Consider the following 20,544-nt stretch of genomic DNA (forward strand, 5'->3'; position numbering starts at 1 on the left):
ATAAATATATACATTAAAAATGTTGAATAAAATATAATCATCTAGTTTACTGTAATATGATTTTTTTACATACATTTTTACATCCTTTGTCAAAGATTATTTAGAAAACAGAGCTGTTTTCAGCATATGTCAGGACAATTATTACAAAAACGCATTAAAATGTACATTTAGAAATAACCAATAAAATTATTTTACTTTTTTTGATGAATACGTTTACATGCCATCAAGGTGGATAAAATATTTAATATTTCTTATTCTTTGGTGCAAATGGTGGTTACACCATTTGACATTTTCGTCCATTCAGTCTTAACTTTCATAAAAATGGTGCAAATGTAATTTTTTATTGCATAAAATCAACATAAATACACTATGTGCATTGAAATAAACCTGATTCATGCTTTATTCTTTCATTTTGAAAGAATATTTGGGGGATAATTGCAAAAATTTTAATGTGGTGTAACCGGTCTGTGTCATTTGGTGTAACTAGTATTTTTTAAATGAAAATATAAATATATACATTAAAAATGTGGAATAAAATATAATCATCTAGTTTAGTGTAATATGATTTTTTTACATAAATTTTAACATCATTTGTCAAAGATTATTTAGAAAACAGAGCTGTTGTCAGCATATGTCAGGACAATTATTACAAAAACGCATTAAAATGTACATTTAGAAATAACTAATAAAATTATATTACATTTTTTTTATGAATACGTTTACATGGCATCAAGGTGGATAAAATATTTAATATTTCTTATTCTTTGGTGCAATTGGTGGTTACACCATTTGACATTTTCGTCCATTCAGTCTTAACTTTCATAAAAATGTTGCAAATGTAATTTTTTATTGCATGAAATCAACATAAATACACTATGTGCATTGAAATAAACCTGATGCGTGCTTTTAAAACAAGTTTTTGAAAAATATTTTTGAATTTCTCATCTTGCCAAACCGTTTTTGTCACTGACCCTCTTACATTTTTGCTAATTTGTTAAACGTCCGTATGCATCTTTCATGCACAAATTTGTGCGTACACATGCTAAGTGAATGGGACCCAATGCCAGTTGGGTATCTGAATTGGGTCATAGTGGTCATGTTCTGCAATAAAAATACATATTATGTCAAAAAAATTTATTGACAATAAATCTGAAGACAAAGTAGTTTCTATGCTAAAGTTAAATGTTTAAATACAGCCACAAAACAATTTTGTGGTACCGAAGGTTTATATTTTTGTTACGCTGAGTCTTTGTGGCTTTTCTGTTAGGGAAAAACATTCAGATGCTTTCGATTTACGGTCATTCGAGGACATGGGCAACAGGGCAAGAAATCACACGGAAAGTTACCTACCAACAAACAGAGCTAAAAATTAAAGTTATGATGTAACAGTTTTATAAGTTGCCATATATAAACTCTGGGATTTGAGAGAGCTCTGGCACCCAGCTTGGCTACATCTGGAAACAATCATATCCATTCGTCTTTTCGCTCTTGTTACCTACAATAACACACATTTTCTCCAATTCCAATTTCATTTAAAGACCCTTTAAAAGTAAAATATCATTTATTACATTAATTCATTCTTTTCAATATTTGAGCCGGGTTTCATATTGTTTTTAAAGGGCCGTTTCAATTATTGTACAATATGATTCTGTCTGTTGCATTTATGGAAATTACTCAGAAAATATATTACTCAGGTTGTAAATCTACATTGAATGTACAACCTCTTATGAAAATTAACCATAGTTTCACTACAGCTAAAAACATGGTTACTGTAGTAAAACTATGGATACCACAAAATTTCTAATCATACACCAAAAAACAAGTTTTTTTAAAGGGTATTTAAAGCATTGTGCTTATTTCATTGTTTGCATTTTCATTTAATAATAATGCGAATGACAAAATTTAATTAAAATCTAAATGTACTCCTAATTATATGTGCTTAACATTGTATTGTATGTGTGTCATTGTATTTTAAAGCAACAATGATCAAATCTGCTAGCGACAGCAATGATGTACAAGGTGTCTAGTTGACCTTTGATGTTGATTTGAGGGAGGAACACAAGAGGCTTTAGTGTCGACTGCATGTCATCATGCGGTCATCGTCAGCTGGCCTTCATATCATTATCTGTCCAGAACACATAGTCCACTGACTCACTTAACAAAACGAACAAACATCTCCTTACCTCATATGGGGTGTGTGGGTATGTATCACCCGCATGCTGCGTCTTATCTACCAGCAGTGTTACACAAAGTGAAACTGATTTTATTAATATATTACATAGATCTGGAGTTACCCACATTGTCATTCATTTACGCTGCAGAGACAAGTAGGAAAGGGAAAAAAATTCCCAAGCCAAGCGGGAACAGAATGGTATTCTTGAGTGGGGAGAGGGGAATTTGTCATCCTTTTCCCACAAGATCTTTTGTTCGTGGCCATACGGAAGGTCTTTCTTCATTTTTGTACCTTTATGGGTATACAACAAATTGAAATGTTATACTTTTTGGCATATATTTTACCCTAAGGACCAATTTTTTACCTGTTAAATGTAAGAGGTACAAAACATTAAAGGTACACAATAGGTGTAGTTATGCGGCTGTTTGCCAGTAACTTACTGTAGATTTAAAGGAACACACCAACTTTTTGGGACTTTAGCTTATTCACCGTTTCCCCTAGAGTTAGATAAGTCCACACATACGTTTTTCATCTCCGTGCATGCCTTAACTCTGTCTGAAACACCCACCGCTAGCTTAGCTTAGCACAAAGACTGGAAGTAAATAGCTCCAGCTAGCATACTGCTCCCAATAAGTGACAAAATAACGGCAACATTTTATATTAACCTATTTATATGTTGTGATTTGTATAGTCACAGTGTGTACAAATAACAAGGTCATATGAGAGACAGCCATCTCTTAACCGTATACATACTGGGAACTATATTATCAGAAGCCGAAGCACTGCTACTTGGACCTCTCAGGTGATGCGAACAAATCACTCCGCCCAATTAGCAGTGCTTCGCCTTCTGAAAACACAGTTCCCAGTATGCTAGCTGGAGCCATTTACTTCCAGTCTTTGTGCTAAGCTAGGCTAGCGGTGGGTGTGTCAGACAGAGTTACAGGACGCACGGAGATGAAAAGGGTATGTATGGACTTTAACTATGGGGGATACGGTGAATTAGCTAAAGTCCCAAAAAGTTGGCATGTTCCTTTAAATTTGTGTTATTTACTGGCAAGAGTTTGTTCAAAGTTAAAGGAACATTAAACATTTACAAGTCTTTGTCTTTACAGAACAAAACAAAAATAACAGCCTCATGCAAAGCATTCTGGGAACCAGAAATCCTCATCAGCCTTTTTCTGTTTTGTTTTTCATTCAGATTTTGTTTCCCAGAATGCTTTGCATGAGGCTGTTATTTTAGTTTTATTCTGTAAAGACAAAGACTTGCTATGTCTTTGAACAAAGTGTCCCCAGAGTACATATGTGAAGTTTTAGCTTAAAGTACCATATAAATAATTTATTATAACATGTTAAAATTTACACTTTGTAGGTGTGTGCAAAAATGTGCCGTTTTGGGTGTGTCCTTTAACATGCAAATGAGCTGATGAAATTTTAAACACTGATCACAATGATGGTGGTTTGTTGCAATTAAAACTCAATTGTGCTGTCAATCTCTCTTTTTCTCTGCACTAAATGGCAGTGCTGTGATTGGATAGTGCAGATTAATGGGTGGTACTATTATAATAAGAGCTTCTTATAACATCATAAGGAGAGCCAAATTTCAACGACCTATTTTTTCATGTGCTTGTAGAGAATGGTTTACCAAAACTAAGTTACTGGGTTGATCTTTTTCACATTTTCTAGGTTGATAGAAGCACTGGGAAACCAATCATAGCACTTAAACATGAAAAAGTCAGATTTTCATGCCATGGCCCCTTTAAGAAAAATCTTATGTATGTTACTGTCACTTTAAATTGCTTGTATTGGTTTACTCATTATTATGTAGGTAAAGTTGTCGTTTAAAGGGAACATTTCACAAGACTTTTTAAAGATGTTAAATACATCTTTAATGTCCCCAGAGTATATGTAAAGTTTAAGCTCATAATATCATATAGATCATTTATTATAACGTGCTAAAATTGCCACTTTGTAGTTGTGAGCAAAAATGTGGCTTTTTGGGTGTCCTTTAAAATGCAAATGAGCTGATCTCTGCACTAAATGGCAGTGCCGTGGTTGGATAGTGCAGATTAAGGGGCGGTATCATCCCCTTCTGACATCACAAGGGGAGCCAAATTTCATTGAGCTATTTTTTCACATGCTTGCAAAATATGGTTTACCAAAACTAAGTTACTGGGTTGATATTTTTCACTTTTTCTAGGTTGATAGAAGCACAGGGGTCCAAGTTATAGCACTTAAAAATGGAAGAAGTCGGATTTTCATGATATGTCCCCTTTTTTACAAACCATTGTACGAATGCACAAAACTCCTCCACCTTAATGCTTTAACAAATTTGACATTGGAGCACAAAGTTGCATGGGTATATTTGTAGCAATAGCCAACAATACATTGTATGGGTCATTTTTATGCCAAAAATCATTAGGATATTAAATACTCAAGATCATCTTCCATGAAGATATTTTGTAATTTTTTTGTGTAAATATATCAAATATTTATTATTAATAATATACCCTGCAAAAAATTATTTTCAAGAAAAAGATTCTTAGTTTTTTATCTTGTTTTCAGTAAAAATATAAAAAAAATCTTAAATTAAGATGCTTTATCTTGATGAGCAACATGACCCAAGAAAATAAGTCTAGTTTTTAGATCAAAAATATCACATTTAAGTGATTTTGTGCATAAAACAAGCAAAAACAAAAGAAATATTTTTCTTAAACACTAAATTCATTATTATTTTTTTGCTTGTTTTATTTGCTAATAACTAAACTTATTTTCTTGGATCGTATTGCTCATCAAGAAAAAGCATCTTAATTTAAGAATTTTTTGATATTTTTATTGAAAACAAGACGAAAATACTAAACAATTTTTTCTTGAAAATCATTTTTTGCAAGGTGGTTTTCTCAATATTTTGATTTTTGCACCCTCAGATTCCAGATTTTCAAATAGTTATATCTCAGCCAATTGTCCTATCCTAACAAACTGAAAGCTTAATGATAGATCTTAATAAAAATGACCCTTATGACTAGTTTTGTGGTGTTGGGTAACATATTGTTTTTAATTCACAAAACTACTTTGAATCGCTGAACTTGCACAATCGGGCCAAATAGGACACAAGTCAAAAGAAAAGAAATCGCTGGAAGCTTTTTCATATTTTGTAATGTTTGTATTTCGTTTCATCGTCACAAAATGGGTACATGGGGAGGAACAAGCCTTTCAAAAGAACCTGAGGTATTTTGCGTCAAGCAGCCTAAGGTATCAAGATTTCCTCTTTTTAAAAAAAATCCCTATATCAGTTAGTGTTGTTGATAGGATGCTATTCACACAACATAATAATAATACAATAATAATAATAAGTTGCCAACTATTTAACAATTTCAGCAAAAAAGGACAACCTGCATCATTTTATTACATGTTTTAAATAATGATAACAATAAAAATATAATACAGGAAAGATAAAAGAAAGACGATGTCTCACACAAGGAAATAAAGGAAATTACAGCAGCACAGATACAAGATCAAAAGTTTTAGCCGTATGGAAAAAGCTGAAACATAGACATAAATAAATTGCTGAACTTTTTCCCAGCAAGAGGGTAATCCCATTCACATTTACACACACGCATACCCATTCTGTCTTACATTTAAACTTTGGAGAAAATGTGAGAGAAACCGAAAGGAAAGACAGAAGAAACTCAATGAAAGTTCCTTAACCGAACGTATCTTCACCTTAGTGCAGATAAAGTTTATTAAAATCTAAATCTTCATCAACCAGGTTTCAAAATGATCTGTTTCGTAGGAAAAGTTTAAGGGTGTTTAAGGGTCCACCTGTCAGTCATTCCCATCATCGATCCACACATCAGACCCAATCAAACAAACAATAAATAAATTCATAAATATGCAGGGGGACATAGACAAACCCCTCACGTTCCCTTCATTTTGTCTCGTGTGCTTGTTAATACAAAAATCTTAAAATAAGATTTTAAAATGCCGGGGGTATCATACATATATATATATATATTTTTTAGATTATTCATGCTGGATTAAAGTCTTCTTAATAATTCATACCAGCAAACAAACAAAGCCATACCAAACGCTTTAGTTTGTGACACACACACACTGCATGACATCAACGGTTACGCACATTTTTTGTAAAGCATTGTGGTACCCTTTAAACGAAACGTCCGAAAACTTCCATTTTAAAGCAACAAAAAGTGCATTTAAACAAAATAATTTCCGGTAATAACCACACCCCCTACTTTAGGAACGAAAACAAAACACATATTGCTTGTAATTGCGTATCGGCGAGAAATAAGAGATCAACACTGAAAAAAAAGAGAAGGAGAAGAAGAAGAAAAAATAAAAACACAATCTTCTTTATATTATTTCTCATTACCAGAATGAACCAGTAGAATAAATTAAAACTAAGAAAAATCTTGAAAATCACTGTATATAGTTCATATATACTATTCGTAAGGAAAACAGCAGCCTCGAAGCATGCTCGGTGAGAGGAACGTGGGCTACGCGACAGTTCGGGCACCACCACCACCACCACAGGAGGGGAACGACAAATCCTGAAATCTGGCTGAGAGTGACAGAGAGCATTATGGGAAAACACCCACAATGCCTTTCCTTCGTGACATGCCTGTTCCTCCTACAGAATTCCACGAATGCCGGGATGCAGGAGCAGGGTGGACAAAGCACCGCACAAAGAGGCCTTCATTCAGCCGGTTAAAGCGTGTACCATGTTTGTGCTGACTCCTTGCAGTCCGGGGCGGCATAATAAAAAAGAAACAAGCGTGAGCGTATCGGCCATGCTCGATTCTTAATACACCAAGGGGCTGGTAAAGCTTTTTAACAGCGAGGAATGAGGGGGGCATCGTCTCTTTGTCATCTGGCTATGGCTTAAAAACAGTACAGTAGAAAGACAAAAAAAGCAAAGTCATCCGGTTCCACCGGCTCAAAAACTAATATGAATGCCACTCTCTGCCATCATATAGTAAAAGTCTCAATGGGCTGTGCAGGCGATGTCAGGATACTTCAATGATTTCCATGCTTCCCGAAAAGCTGGACTGTTTGCTTATCTTTCCCAGCTCTTCCCTCGAACGCGTCTCGGATATGCCCTCTTCAAACTCCATCTGACAGCTGCGACGCTTGAACTGTTTGTCGGAAGTGGGCGCATCCTCGTGCCAGCTGCCCCTCGAGTCCCGTGGCTCCCCTGACTTCTCGCGCAGGCGCACCGCCTCGCACGGACCTGGGAGAGCGCTGCACCCTAGTGCCGGAAAGTGCACCGTCCCGGCCTCCGAGCTGTAAAACCAAGGGGCTTCTCCTGTTGGCGTGACGGGTGTGGTGGCCTGTACGGTGTCTCTATGCTTGGTCCACATGGGTCCGGTGCCTACGGTGGGAAGGCTGAGGAGCAGGGAGGGCTTCAGATTGTCATCAAGACTGGGACTCTTATGTGCAGGGAGCGAGCGTGCGAAGTGCACGGGAGAACTTCCGGCGCTACCGTTTCCACCGTTGTGCTTGCTTTTTCTCCGCGAACGAGGTCGGGAGCTGCTCTCGGAAAAGGGGCTTGGGGATTCAGGCGAGTATTGGTAGACACCGTTGGCTTCTCCGGCCTCCGGGCTATCCAGCTTGCAAAGTTTGGGAACGTCTTCCGTATGCGCGGGTGCGAGGCGAGGACAGTGGTTGGGCTCGTAGACGGATTTGATGTCGAGTGAGAAAGAGCGTTTTAGACGGTTTGTATCGAGGATACGTTCGGCAGACAGATTCAAGCCATTGAAACCCTGCTGGAGGGAGGTCGGAGAGGGGACCTTGCCATCCGTGCCGTCCTTCTCACCATTCTCGGGATCGCATGAAGGTTCTCCTCTAGTGTCCGACGATTCATTCAGCTCCTGACCCGAGGAGAGGGCCTTGAGCAACCTCAGACCTTTCTCGAACTCCAGAAGCTGTCCTAGGAAGTTGAAGTTGGGTGATATTGAAGGTCGGCGGTCCTTCACAAACCTAGAAATACAAGAAGGGTAACAAAGATTACCCTAAGGACAAATACACAAACATGGAAAGGAAGGCGTCTCTAACAAAAGAGGCATCGTGTGAGCTTACGCAGGGCTTGAATAAAACCGGTATTGTTTACAAGTTTCTATGTGATCTGTTTTACATGTTGCAGGAAACGGATCTAAAATTACAGCGAGCAGAAAACGTCTTTCTGAAAGTGTGCAATTTAAGCCGCGGGGTGTCTGAGTGAGTTTACCTGTACGCGTCATCTGATGACAAGCCCATTGTCTTCATGATATAAGCAATGGCGATGGTGGCGGACCTGGAGATGCCAGCCAAACAATGGACAATGACTCTGCAGTTGGACACCTTGGCTTTGTCTGAAAGGGACAACGGAAACGTGTAAGTGAACACAAAACGAACAAGACAATCAAATACTTCCTCGGCCGAAAGCCAGAAAAAAACGTATATCATTTCTGTGCATGTGCTTAGAGGATCAAATTTGTTCTTCCTGATATCATCACATGGCAGGCTACTCTTTTTTCAAACTAACACTTGAAGTCACATTCAATCAGGTCTTCTTGACCTGAATACGAATCTGTTAAAGGGATAGTTCATCTTTTACTCACTCTCATGTTGTTCCAACCTGTATACATTTATTTGTTCTGCTTAACAAAAATTATGATATTTATATCAGATCTGGGGGAACATTTACTTCCATAGTAGGAAAAAATAATACTATGAAAGTCAATTGTGCAGCATATCTGATTGGTTAGAAAATATTTTCCTTTCTGTTCAGCAGAACAAAAGAAATACTGATATTTGTCACCAAATAGATCTGGGGCACTATTTACATCCATAGTAGGAAAAAAATAATACTATGGAAATCACTAGTGCTGCATATCTGATATTTTTTTCAAAATATTTTAATTTGTGTTTAGCAGAACAACAGAAATGATAATATTTCTGACCAATCAGATCTGGGGCACCATTTACTTCCATAGTAGGAAAAAATAATATGATGGAAGTCAATAGTGCCACATATCTGATTGGTGATACATTTTTTCAAAATATCTTTATTTGTGTTCAGCAGAACAACGGAAATTATAATATTTCACCAATCAGATCTGGGGCACTATTTAATTTCAATAGTTGAAAATTATACTATGTAAGTCAATGGTGCCACATATCTGAACATTTTTTCAAAATATTTTAATTTGTGTTCAGCAGAACAACATAAATGATGATATTTGTAACCAATCAGATGTGGGGCACCATTTACTTCCATTATAGAAAAAAATATACTATGGAAGTCAATGGTGCCACATATTGAAATTTTTTTTTTTAAATATCTTCATTTGTGTTTAGCAGAACAACAGAAATTATGATATTTGTAACCAATTAGATCTGGGGCACCATTTACTTCCATAGTAGTAAAAAAGTAATACTATAGAAGTCAATGGTGCCGCATATCTGGAATTTTTTTCTAAATATCTTCATTTGTGTTTAGCAGAACAACAGAAATGATAATATTTCTAACCAATCAGATCTGGGGCACCATTTACTTCCATTATAAAAAAAATTATACTATGGAAGTCAATGGTGCCACATACATTTTTTTTTTAAATAACTTTATTTGTGTTTAACAGAACAACAGAAATGATGATACTTGTAACCAATTAGATCTGGGGCACCATTTACTTCCATTATAGGAAAAAAGTAATACTATAGAAGTCAATAGTGCCACATATCTGAACATTTTTTCAAAATATTTTAATTTGTGTTTAGCAGAACAACAGAAATGATGATATTTGTAACCAATCAGATCTGGGGGACCATTTACTTCCATTACAGGAAAAAATATATATTATGGAAGTCAATGGTGCCACATATTGAACATTTTTTAAAAATGTCCTCATTTGTGTTCAGCAGAACAACAGAAATTATGATATTTGTAACCAAACAGATCTGGGGCACCATTTACTTCCATTATAGGAAAAAAGTAATACTATAGAAGTCAATAGTGCCACATATCAATTTTTTTATATCTTTATTTGTGTTTAGCAGAAAAACAGAAATGATGATATTTGTAACCAATTAGATCTGGGGCACCATTTACTTCCATTATAGAAAAAATATATATATTATGGAAGTCAATGGTGCCACATACTGAATTTTTTTTTTTTTAATATCTTCATTTGTGTTCAGCAGAACAACCGAAATGATGATACATGTAACCAATTAGATCTGGGGCACCATTAACTTCCATTTTAGGAAAAAATTAATACTATAGAAGTCAATGGTGCCGCATATCTGGAATTTTTTATATCTTCATTTGTGTTTAGCAGAAAAACAGAAATTATGATATTTGTAACCAATCAGATCTGGGGCACCATTAACTTCCATTATAGGAAAAAAGTAATACTATAGAAGTCAATTGTGCCACATATTGAAATTTTTTAAAAATATCTTTATTTGTGTTTAGCAGAAAAACAGAAATGATGATATTTCTAACCAATCAGATCTGGGGCACCATTTACTTCCATAGTAGGAAAAAATTAATACTATAGAAGTCAATGGTGCCGCACATCTAGAATTTTTTTCTAAATATCTTCATTTGTGTTCAGCAGAACATCCGAAATGATGATATTTGTAACCAATTAGATCTGGGGCACCATTTACTTCCATTTTGGGAAAAAAGTAATACTATAGAAGTCAATGGTGCCACATATCTTAGCATGTTTTTTTAAATATCTTCATTTGTGTTCAGCAGAACAACAGAAATTATGATTTTGTAACCAATCAGATCTGGGGCACTATTTAATTCCATAGTAGAAAATTATACTATGGAAGTCAATGGTGCCGCATATCAGAATTGTTTTTCAAAATATCTTCATTTGTGTTCAGCAGAACAAAGAAATTATGATATTTGTAACAAATCAGATCTAGGGCACTATTTACTACCATAATAGAAAATATTTTTTCAAAATATCTTCATTTGTGTTCAGCAGAATTAAAACATTTATACAGGTTTGGAACAACTCGAGGGTGAGTACAGTAAATGATAACAGAATTTTCATTTTTGAGTGAACTATCCCTTTAAGAAAACCAGGTCCTTACCAATAAACTCGTTGGTTTTGTCTAACCACGGCAGGAGTTTTTCACAGTAGTTGTCATTGACGGGAATGCGCATGAAATGGCTCTCAGAGATGAACTCAGGCTTCGGGCAGGTGTTACTTGCATTTAACACATATGTGATGCCGTTCTGAGCCATTAGATCCTAAGAGTGCAAAGAACCAAGGTATGAATTACCACGAAAAGACATGCAGTGTTTACAGTCTACTAAACCAACAAAATACTACATGTACGTAATATACGCTAGGGTCAGGGCAGTACATAATGAAGTGCTACCAACTTTTTGAATGGACAAATCCTCTTAGTCAGCCTCACCTTGTTGAGCACATCTTTTTGTGAGCCCAAATAGAGATGGGGCAAAATTCGTGTGGGACCCACATTTGCCACGGGTAGGCACGGTTGAGACAAGCTCATGGGCAGAGTGGCCACCGGCTTTCCTTCACACAAGCCTGGGAAACAAGATGAGAATGCTGCAAAACCACCTGTAAGAAACACATAAAGAAAAAGAAACAAAGCATGTTAAGAACAGATCATCCCTTATTTATGTATTAGAAGAACTGTCATTGTCATAACAGAAGTCAGATTGTAAGCGATTGCTAGACAAAGGACTTAAGACCTATAATCTAACAATAATTACACGAGGCATATTTGAAAAACATGTATATGTACTAACAAAGGACTTGTCACTTGTCAATAACCAATCAAACCACACAGGCGATGACTCAGATGTTTTGAGTCAATATAGGTCAGTGCATGTACAAACAAAGCAGGCAAGCGAGCAAAGGCCAGTCGGCCTAAAAAAACCTGTCTCTTTAAAAGGCGGGTGACTCCAGTTCTGGTATTTGTGTACTCCAGCTCCTTTTCCTGAATGATCTAATATCCTCGACTGAACAATTACATCAGGCTTGGAGAATGAGGGTGGTCACAGGTGCAGACCAAGCCCATGATTCATAACTCTGGGGCGTTGGGTGCCTGGACGACGACCACACAAATACAAGATATATTGTATGCATTCATACGTGCACACTTGCATTAAAGTGCATCTATATGCAAGTCACAGAGGACATAAAAAATTAAAAGATCCAAGAAAATCCAGATAATTTACTCACCACCAGGTCATCCAAAATGTTGATGTCTTTCTTTGTTCAGTCGAGAAGAAATTATGTTTTTTGAGGAAAACACTCCACATTTTAATGGACTTTAATGGACCCCAACACGTAACAGTTTTAATGCAGTTTAAAATTGCAGTTTCAAAGGACTCTAAACGATCCCAAACGAGACATAAGGGTCTTATCTAGCGAAACGATATGCACTTTTAAACCACAACTTCTCGTCTATCTCCGGACCTCACGTAATTGCGTAATGCCGTCAAGTGTTACATATATGAAACGCACATTTGCGGACCATTTTAAACAATAAACTGACACAAACACATTAATTAGTATCATTCAACATACAACAACGTCGGAACGGTCCTCTTTCTCCACACTTGTAAACACTGGGGCGTAGTTTCGATACGTCATCTCTGACCTCTTGACGTGATGTCGTATTACGTGAAGTCGCGCTGTCGCTTCACAGAACCGGATGAAGAAGAGAAGTTGTGGTTTAAAAGTGCATATTTTTTATTTTTCTTGTCAAAAATGACAATCATTTCGCTAGATAAGACCCTTATGCCTCGTTTGAGATCATTTAGAGTCCTTTAAATCTGCAAATTTAAACTGCATTAAAACTGTTAAGTGTTGGGGTCCATTAAAGTCCATTAAAATGAGAAAAATCCTGGAAAAAAACATTATCTTCTCGACTGAACAAAGAAAGACACCAACATCCTGGACGACATGGTGGCGAGCAAACCATCTGGATTTTATTTTAAGAAAACGGAATAATCCTTTAAGTTCAACATCATGAAACCAGATGAGGTCCATGAGATTTGGTAACCCAGGTAGTGCACGCACAGCAGTCAACCTGGGATCCATGACAGGAAAAAGTGCAACTATCCTGAGTGTTTAAATAATAAAATGAGTCATGGCAAATAAAGAGCGAGATTATAACAAAGAGAAACCTAAACCACATTGAGCGTTATTGCATGACATCATCCATACAAGAGTCCATACAGGACTGACAAATCATGATTCAATTGACTAAACATTAAAGGCCACCTGCTCAAGACTAACAGACACAGAGGAACACCTGTCCCTCTTATCAACGAATAATCACTATCTAAGCCGCTATTGTTTTTCAGGGTGCCTGGCCCTTTAAGAGCGTGAGCGACAACCTGTCTGTTTCCTGCTATTAATGGCCAATGACATCATCTCTCAGCACAGAAGACGGGGGGATTTGCATGTCACTCAAGCAGAACCAACCGTCCCCTGGTGCCTCCTCCGAATCAGCCTGCCTACCGAATGTTCAACAACCCCCATGCTGGTTCAGATGCGCCCCCACCGTAACCAAACGAATGCGTTGATACAAACATCAGATTGTTGATGTATGTTACCCCCCCTGACTGTTATATAGGGTTGGTCATTGTTAACATTTGTCAGCAGGACAGCCCTGCCCTATCCCAAAACAGGGAAGCAACCTATTCCTTTTATTCACAGCTCAAAACTCATCAAGGATCCGAAATGTCTATGCTTAAAAAAAAATCAATGGGTCTATGGGGGTGCTTTGTGCAGCGTGTTTCTGGACCACCGAAGACAAACAGGAACAAGTACAGCGCCACACTGTTGAAAAGCCAAGAGAGGAAATACTTGAGTGAGGTCATCAGCTATGATTTCTAACTGGGCGGTGGTGGTGACAGTTAGGGTTACAAGGAAACATTTCGCTTCCGTCTCTGTCTTACTAAACTGACAACTAGTTTTTATTGTTTTTGCAAGGTTGAGAAGATGCACCGCGGTTAAGGAAGTGTTTTCAATTTAAAAACCCCAAAACGTGTTTGAATTTTCCTGTTTTTGACGAAAGACACATGGTAACATTTAAATTCATTTGGTTTCGGAAACATATTCCTTTTATTTACTCTCCGCTTGCGTAACGGGGCAGCGCTGACGTTTCTCAAAACCACCTGGCGTGCGAATGTTTTCACTGCAAGAAAAGTGTGCCAGGGTCAGTCTCACGCTGGACCCGAAGGCAACGTGCCACTCACTTTCGTCTCCGAAGCTTACATAACCTCCAATTGCCATCTTCAGCGCCTGTACGAAAGCATTTCTCATGCAATGTGTGCTTTATAATGCAGAGGCACACAGTTCATTAACTTCGGCCTTTGATATCACTTCATTGTCCCGTTGCACCTGACCTCCATCTTTTGGAGCCCTCGAGTTTTGCATCCTTTCAGCTGAGCTCTATAGCCTCCATTCACGGCTCTACATCCAGCAGCAATGAATGAAACTAATGCACATTAACACACACTTGCACACACAGTCTCCAGATGCAGAAGACATGACGGCATTGAGGAGAAGCCCCCATCTGTCCTACACACACACACACACTTATTAGCATCTCAATAAGGGCTCAATGACATCATTGCACACATGCACACCACACAATAAGGAACACAAAAAACAGCAGGGGGTTGGTGGCTACCTCATCACTCCGGGCGCTTTGTGTCATGCTTGACAGATTAAAAGTGTTAAACCCCAGGACCCCGTATCATTGAATCATTAACTGTTGGCGTTGTTACAATTATCATTTCTGCTTCGATCGTAGACGTGAATGCAATAAAAGTAAATAGCGCGACAAAGTCCAACTGTTTAACTTTTACTCGATGACATCAGTGCAACGTAAATGTGCTGTGATGATCCGCGTGTACAGTGCACAAGGTTGCATAGGTTTTAAACACACACACACACACAAAACAGTTACTAAATATAAAAAGCATCCTCTGGTTAATCTAGTAAATTTATAAAGATAGGCATACGCTTTGAGAACGGGAAAGCACCTATCCGTTCAGGTGATAACAAACACTACGAACCTCTAAGCTTGCGTTCGTTCCTCATCTTGCGGACTCTGATTTTGAGCCTCATGTCTGTCGGATGGATCCCCGGCCAGAAGCAGTTCTCCAGAGGGGATATGACCACGTCTAGGGGCATCCGCACTACTCCGAAATGCACTTTGTGATCCAAAAACTATACGTTTCCTTGAGATGCTAGGAAAGGAAAGTAAGCACTGTGCGCCAACACACTCCGAAAAAAAAGACGCAGAAGAAGAAGAAGTGTGTGGTCTTTCCTCAGGAGCCGCACGGATCCTTTCTCGATCTCATTCTGTGTAGCAACAACTGAAAGTGGAGCTTGCTATTGTTGTACTGCCTCCGTTCAAGTCTTCCCCCGCCTTCTCTCTCTCTCTCTCTCTCTCTCTCTCTCTCTCTCTCTCTCTCGCTGTGACCTTAGAGTGAATGAGCTCATTTGCCGTGAGCATGGACTGCCCTGTCTTACTGTCTCTCTCTCTCTCTCTCTCTCTCTCTGCTTCCCCGGGTCTCTCTTTTTCTGTCTCTGAGCTGAATTCTGGCTCACGGGTAAGGCATGCAACCACATTCCTTACTCACCGAGCAAATATGCAGCCACCTTAGGGGCCCACTCGATGTTTTTTTTCTAAAAAATGAAAAAATAAAACACCCTCTCGGCTGTTTTAGACAAGAACCAGACTGCAAGTACATACTTCATGTTGTGACAGTATATACGTGATATATAAGAACCAGACTTGAAAACTCATCAAGCCAAATGGCATCACCCACAAACTTGCATACATTTTTTTATACATTTTATAGATATTTTAAGGAATGTTTGTAACCAAGCAGATCTGGGGCACTATTGACTTACATGGTAGGAAAAAATTATACTATGGAAGTGAATGGTGCCCCAAATCTGTTTTTTTTATTTTTTTTATATCTTGATTTGTGTTCAGCATAACAAATAAATGTATAGATGATGGAAACAACTTATGGGTAAGTAAATGATGACAGAATTTTCATTTTCAGTGAACTATCCCTTTAATACCACCTTGCAATGGACTTTCATATAAAGATGTCAATAATGTTTGTCTGCAAAGCAAATGCTATATGCATTTTTGTATTTTGCAGCTGCTATACAAAAAAAAAACTTACTTCAAACTAACTTAAAAATTTCAATTAAAGTGAGAAAATTTAAGTTCAAAAGAAAACTTCACACTTTTATGCATTACCAACTTTTACTTTTTAAAGTGTATGTAAGCACAATTTACTTTGTATTACTTTCTAGTTTTTTTTTTAATATGGAGTACTTTTAAATCTTTTTCCTATTCAAATAAATTAAAAATTTCCCAAAAAATGCGACCCTGCCTGTGAACACCAGCTCAAAGTCGCATAATCTAATATTAACTCTTTCCCCACCATTGACAAGTTATCTTGTCAATTAAAGGTGCAGTGTGTAATTTTTAGAAGGATCTCTTGATAGAAATGCAAAATATTATACAAAACTATATTATCAGGGGTGTATAAAAACCTTTTTATAATGAACCGTTATGTGTTTATTACCTTAGAATGAGACATTTTTTTCTACATACACAGAGGGTGCACTTACATGGAAGACGCCATTTTGGGCCGCCATGTTTCTACAGAAGCCCTTAACGGACAAACTTTTTTACTAAGTTGTCTCCGATGATGAAATGTTTTTCCGGTGGCGGCTACTGTAGCTTCTCTATGCGTTTCAAAATCAAGGGCTGAGCAGTGGAGTGAGCCGTTGGTTGCAATTCGCAACCTCACCACTAGATGTTGCTAAAATTTACACACTGCACCTTTAAGAGAAAACATTTCCCTGACAATGATGCTTTCCTGACAGGTTTTTATGGTAATATGTAATTCCACTATTATCCACTAGATATTACCAATTTATAAAAACTGATGCAAAAACGAATTTAATCCATTTTAAAATTTTAAATCGCTCTGAATCTGATCTCTAACAAAATTCCTTTACAAAAATGCAATTATTTTAGGTTTTTGCTCAAATTTTTGAAGAAACCCATCCATATTTGAGAGGTGATAAAAAGAGAACAAATGACGATAGGATGAAACTTTTTCCCCTGTTTTATTAGTTTTTTGTTTGTTTGAAAGCAGGGGGTCTGTTCTTTCATTTAATAAATTTGTATGTTTACATATTTATATAAGAAAAAACATTTTGAAATCACAAAAAATGCTGGCTGGCAACTTAAAAAAAAAAAGGCTGACGGGGAATGAGTAAGAGAAAACGCTTCGCTGTCAATGACGAGTTTTTCCGGCAATCCATAGTTCAGCTATTATCCACCAGATGGCACTCTTACCACAACTAATAGAAGCAACGCCTCACGTCGAACAGTTCAAACTCCGGGTATGTTTTGATCATCGCTCTGAATCGGATTTCTATTAGAAGTCTTTCACAAAAATGCAATTATCTAAGCTTTTTGCTGAAATCTTTATATTTTTTTAAACAATGCTGGGGAAAGAGTTAAGGTTTAGAGCTTCAAAATAGTCATCACCATAAAAATGAGAGATTAAAAACTAAGCATTCACTATGCAATACTTTTATTTATTACACTGCAAAAAAGATTTTCAAGAAAAAAAATCTTAGTATTTTTGTCTTGTTTTCAGTAAAAATATCTAAAAAATTCTTAGATTAAGAAGCACATTTTTCTTTTTGAATTTAGTTTTTAAGAAAAATGTTTTGCTTACCCTATTGGCAGATTTTTTTGCTTGATTTATGCGCAAAATCTCTTAAATTTGATATATTGTTATTTTCTTGGGACGTTTTGCTCATCAAGCAAAATCATCTTAATTTAAGAATTTTTTGATATTTTTACTGAAAACAAGACAAAAATACTTGAATTCTTGAAAACATTTTTTTGCAGTGTACGTAGTACGATTTTTTGACACCATGCGATTCATTATTCTGTGCAAAAATACCTAAACATTGACTTTGAACGTTTCACTAACTTTATGCACAGAAACTCATGAAGATTCCTACATATTATTCGTTTCAGAACCTCTTTTCTATCATTAGAAAGTGAAAAAAGACTATAACATTAAATCTCACCAGCAACAATCGGGTCAATGCAGGTCAAGGCATAAATATTGCGACTTAAGCCAGGTTCTTATATCTGTGCAGATATTTTTCGTGTCATCTCCGAAATTCCAGGAGCAGCTTATCTGTTTTGAAGCTCAACGTCTGACAAGATAAGCTCCCTATTTAAAATAAATTTTAAAGCTGCTAGGTGTCAAAACAAATTCAGTTTTTGGATGCTGGTGCGTAATGAATTCCAAGTCTGAATATGACACGCAGCACCTGAAGCCTACAACGATTTCAATGGTTTTCTATTTTTTGGACATGTTATCATATAAATAAACCTGTTTTAAAAAATTTCCTATACATGTGTCATATATTACTAAAAACGTGGTTTTACACATAGACGGGGAAGTTATGGTTCAATTGTGCAGCAGCTTCAAATATAAGCTTGTTTTTAAATTGGAAATTCTCAAAAACATGATTTTCTGAAAATGAAATTAATCAAATCTTTGACATGCGCTTATTCAGTCGGTATTAAAGATATCAAGGTGATATTTTTACCAAATGCAAACGTAAATGGCTTTAGCTGGGTTTTCATAGACGGGAGCACAATAGCAAACAAACGTTTTTAAAAAGCAAGTATTAATCTGGACTTGTAGGCCAATATGTCCCTGCATGTGTGTGTGTTATCAGTAAACATCTCTATGGGTGGGTTTGTTAGTCTTGTAAAAGCTCAGTAGGAAGCTAGTCAGACTTCGACACACTACACCGCAGGATCGTCTGACAGGTGAGCAAGGGAACCACGTCATTTATGCAATTCGACTGTGACGTTTCATTCACATTTAACAAATGCTTTTATCCAGTGACTTAAATTGCATGATACAATGATACAATTTATCATTACGTGAATTTCATGGAAATCGAATCCATTTCCTTCACCAATGTATATAAAGTATACATTTTAGCATTTCATACATACCGTACTCTTGGATCAAACCTATGATCTTTTTTTTTCAAGCTCCACACACTACAGAAGCCAGATGGCAAAACCCATCCTACATTTTTTTGCATATTCTGTGTGTGAAGATTTGTGTGCGTGACCCTTAGGACGGGGTCAACGCTGATAGCTCTTGTTGTTGGTGAATCAGTGACATGCGATCCGTGCATACATCAGTCCATGATGTAATGCTTACGGGGCCCAGCTGTCATGCCTGAGATGTGAGGTAGCCTCCAGTCGAGAGCAATCGCTCAACACTCACAAGCGCGTATCAGTCCCAGTGTGTCTAAACACCCCCCCACGTCTGTGATAAAAAACATTAAAACCACAGCACGAAAATGAGCTTTAGTTTGACATGCACATCACATAAGAGCATCCCTGCGTGATTGAGCCTCTGGACGTCTTATGTATACAAAACCACGAGTGAAGTCATGGAAAAAAGGGAAATGTAACACTAAAGGACGCATTGCGGATGATACATGCTATACAGTTGTTACTATAGCATTTTACCACCAATAAAACTGAATGAACACGTGAGGGTTTTGTATGTTTAGATCTCTTACGGGACCCCCAGCTTCACTAACCAAATCTTAGGCCGCATTTACACTGCATGTTTGAAGTGACTCAATTCCAATATTATAGATTATATAGATAAATATATAGATTTTCTAGATAAATAAATCGGAAATGAAGCACATACATTTGCGTTTGCAATGTAAGCAGACAGATCGGGATATTTCCGTCACCGTGTCATACATCATAAAAACGTCAGGTGGACGCCACCCATCATCACATGACGCTTGTTAGCAGCGCAATGGACGGCGACAGCTCATACTTTTATGTCTTGTTTAAGAAATAATGCTCTATTTTCTTGAATTTAAATATTGTATAATCATTTGTCTGTGTCCATTGCATATCACAACGTTTTACTTCCTCTGTGATTTAAGCTGTTCTGGGTTTGTATGTCTATCTTGAATTGTTTCGCCAAGTGTTTAGTGTAAATGCAGATATCGGATACAAGTCACTTTCGAAAGATGATGTAAGCGGGTCATTATAAAAATCTGATATAGTTAAGAAATCGGAATTGGGCAGTGTAAAGTTTCACTATTTGCTTGTTTCACTTTAGTTTCAAAAGACGCTTGCAAAGTCAAGTAACCAGATCTGTTTTTATGAACATGGCTGGTGATATTTTAACTCTTTCCCCGCCATTGACGAGTTAACTCGTTAAGTTAACTCTTCAATTAAGAGAAAACGCT

At 37.0% G+C, this 20,544-nt stretch overlaps 1 protein-coding gene across 4 annotated transcripts in view; it reads right to left on the reverse strand.

Moving 5' to 3' along the window:
* Positions 1-5,534: 5,534 nt before the first annotated feature.
* dusp8a (dual specificity phosphatase 8a) overlaps positions 5,535-20,544 on the reverse strand; it is a 53,015-nt gene continuing 38,005 nt past the window's right edge. For 3 of the 4 annotated variants that reach the window (XM_055193306.2, XM_055193309.2, XM_055193308.2), the window contains exons 4-7: positions 11,609-11,775; positions 11,279-11,438; positions 8,415-8,538; positions 5,535-8,167 (exon numbers count right to left, since the gene is read on the reverse strand). In XM_055193306.2, the coding sequence (XP_055049281.1) occupies positions 7,195-8,167; positions 8,415-8,538; positions 11,279-11,438; positions 11,609-11,775 (1,424 nt within the window). In that variant the 3' untranslated portion in view covers positions 5,535-7,194. Of the gene's footprint in view, positions 8,168-8,414; positions 8,539-11,278; positions 11,439-11,608; positions 11,776-15,254; positions 15,658-20,544 lie in introns of those variants that run through there. The other variant, XM_055193310.2, reaches the window with a different exon arrangement.

The sequence above is a fragment of the Misgurnus anguillicaudatus genome, chromosome 6 (assembly GCF_027580225.2).
Source record: "Misgurnus anguillicaudatus chromosome 6, ASM2758022v2, whole genome shotgun sequence".
In the NCBI taxonomy this organism is placed as follows: Eukaryota; Metazoa; Chordata; class Actinopteri; order Cypriniformes; family Cobitidae; genus Misgurnus; species Misgurnus anguillicaudatus.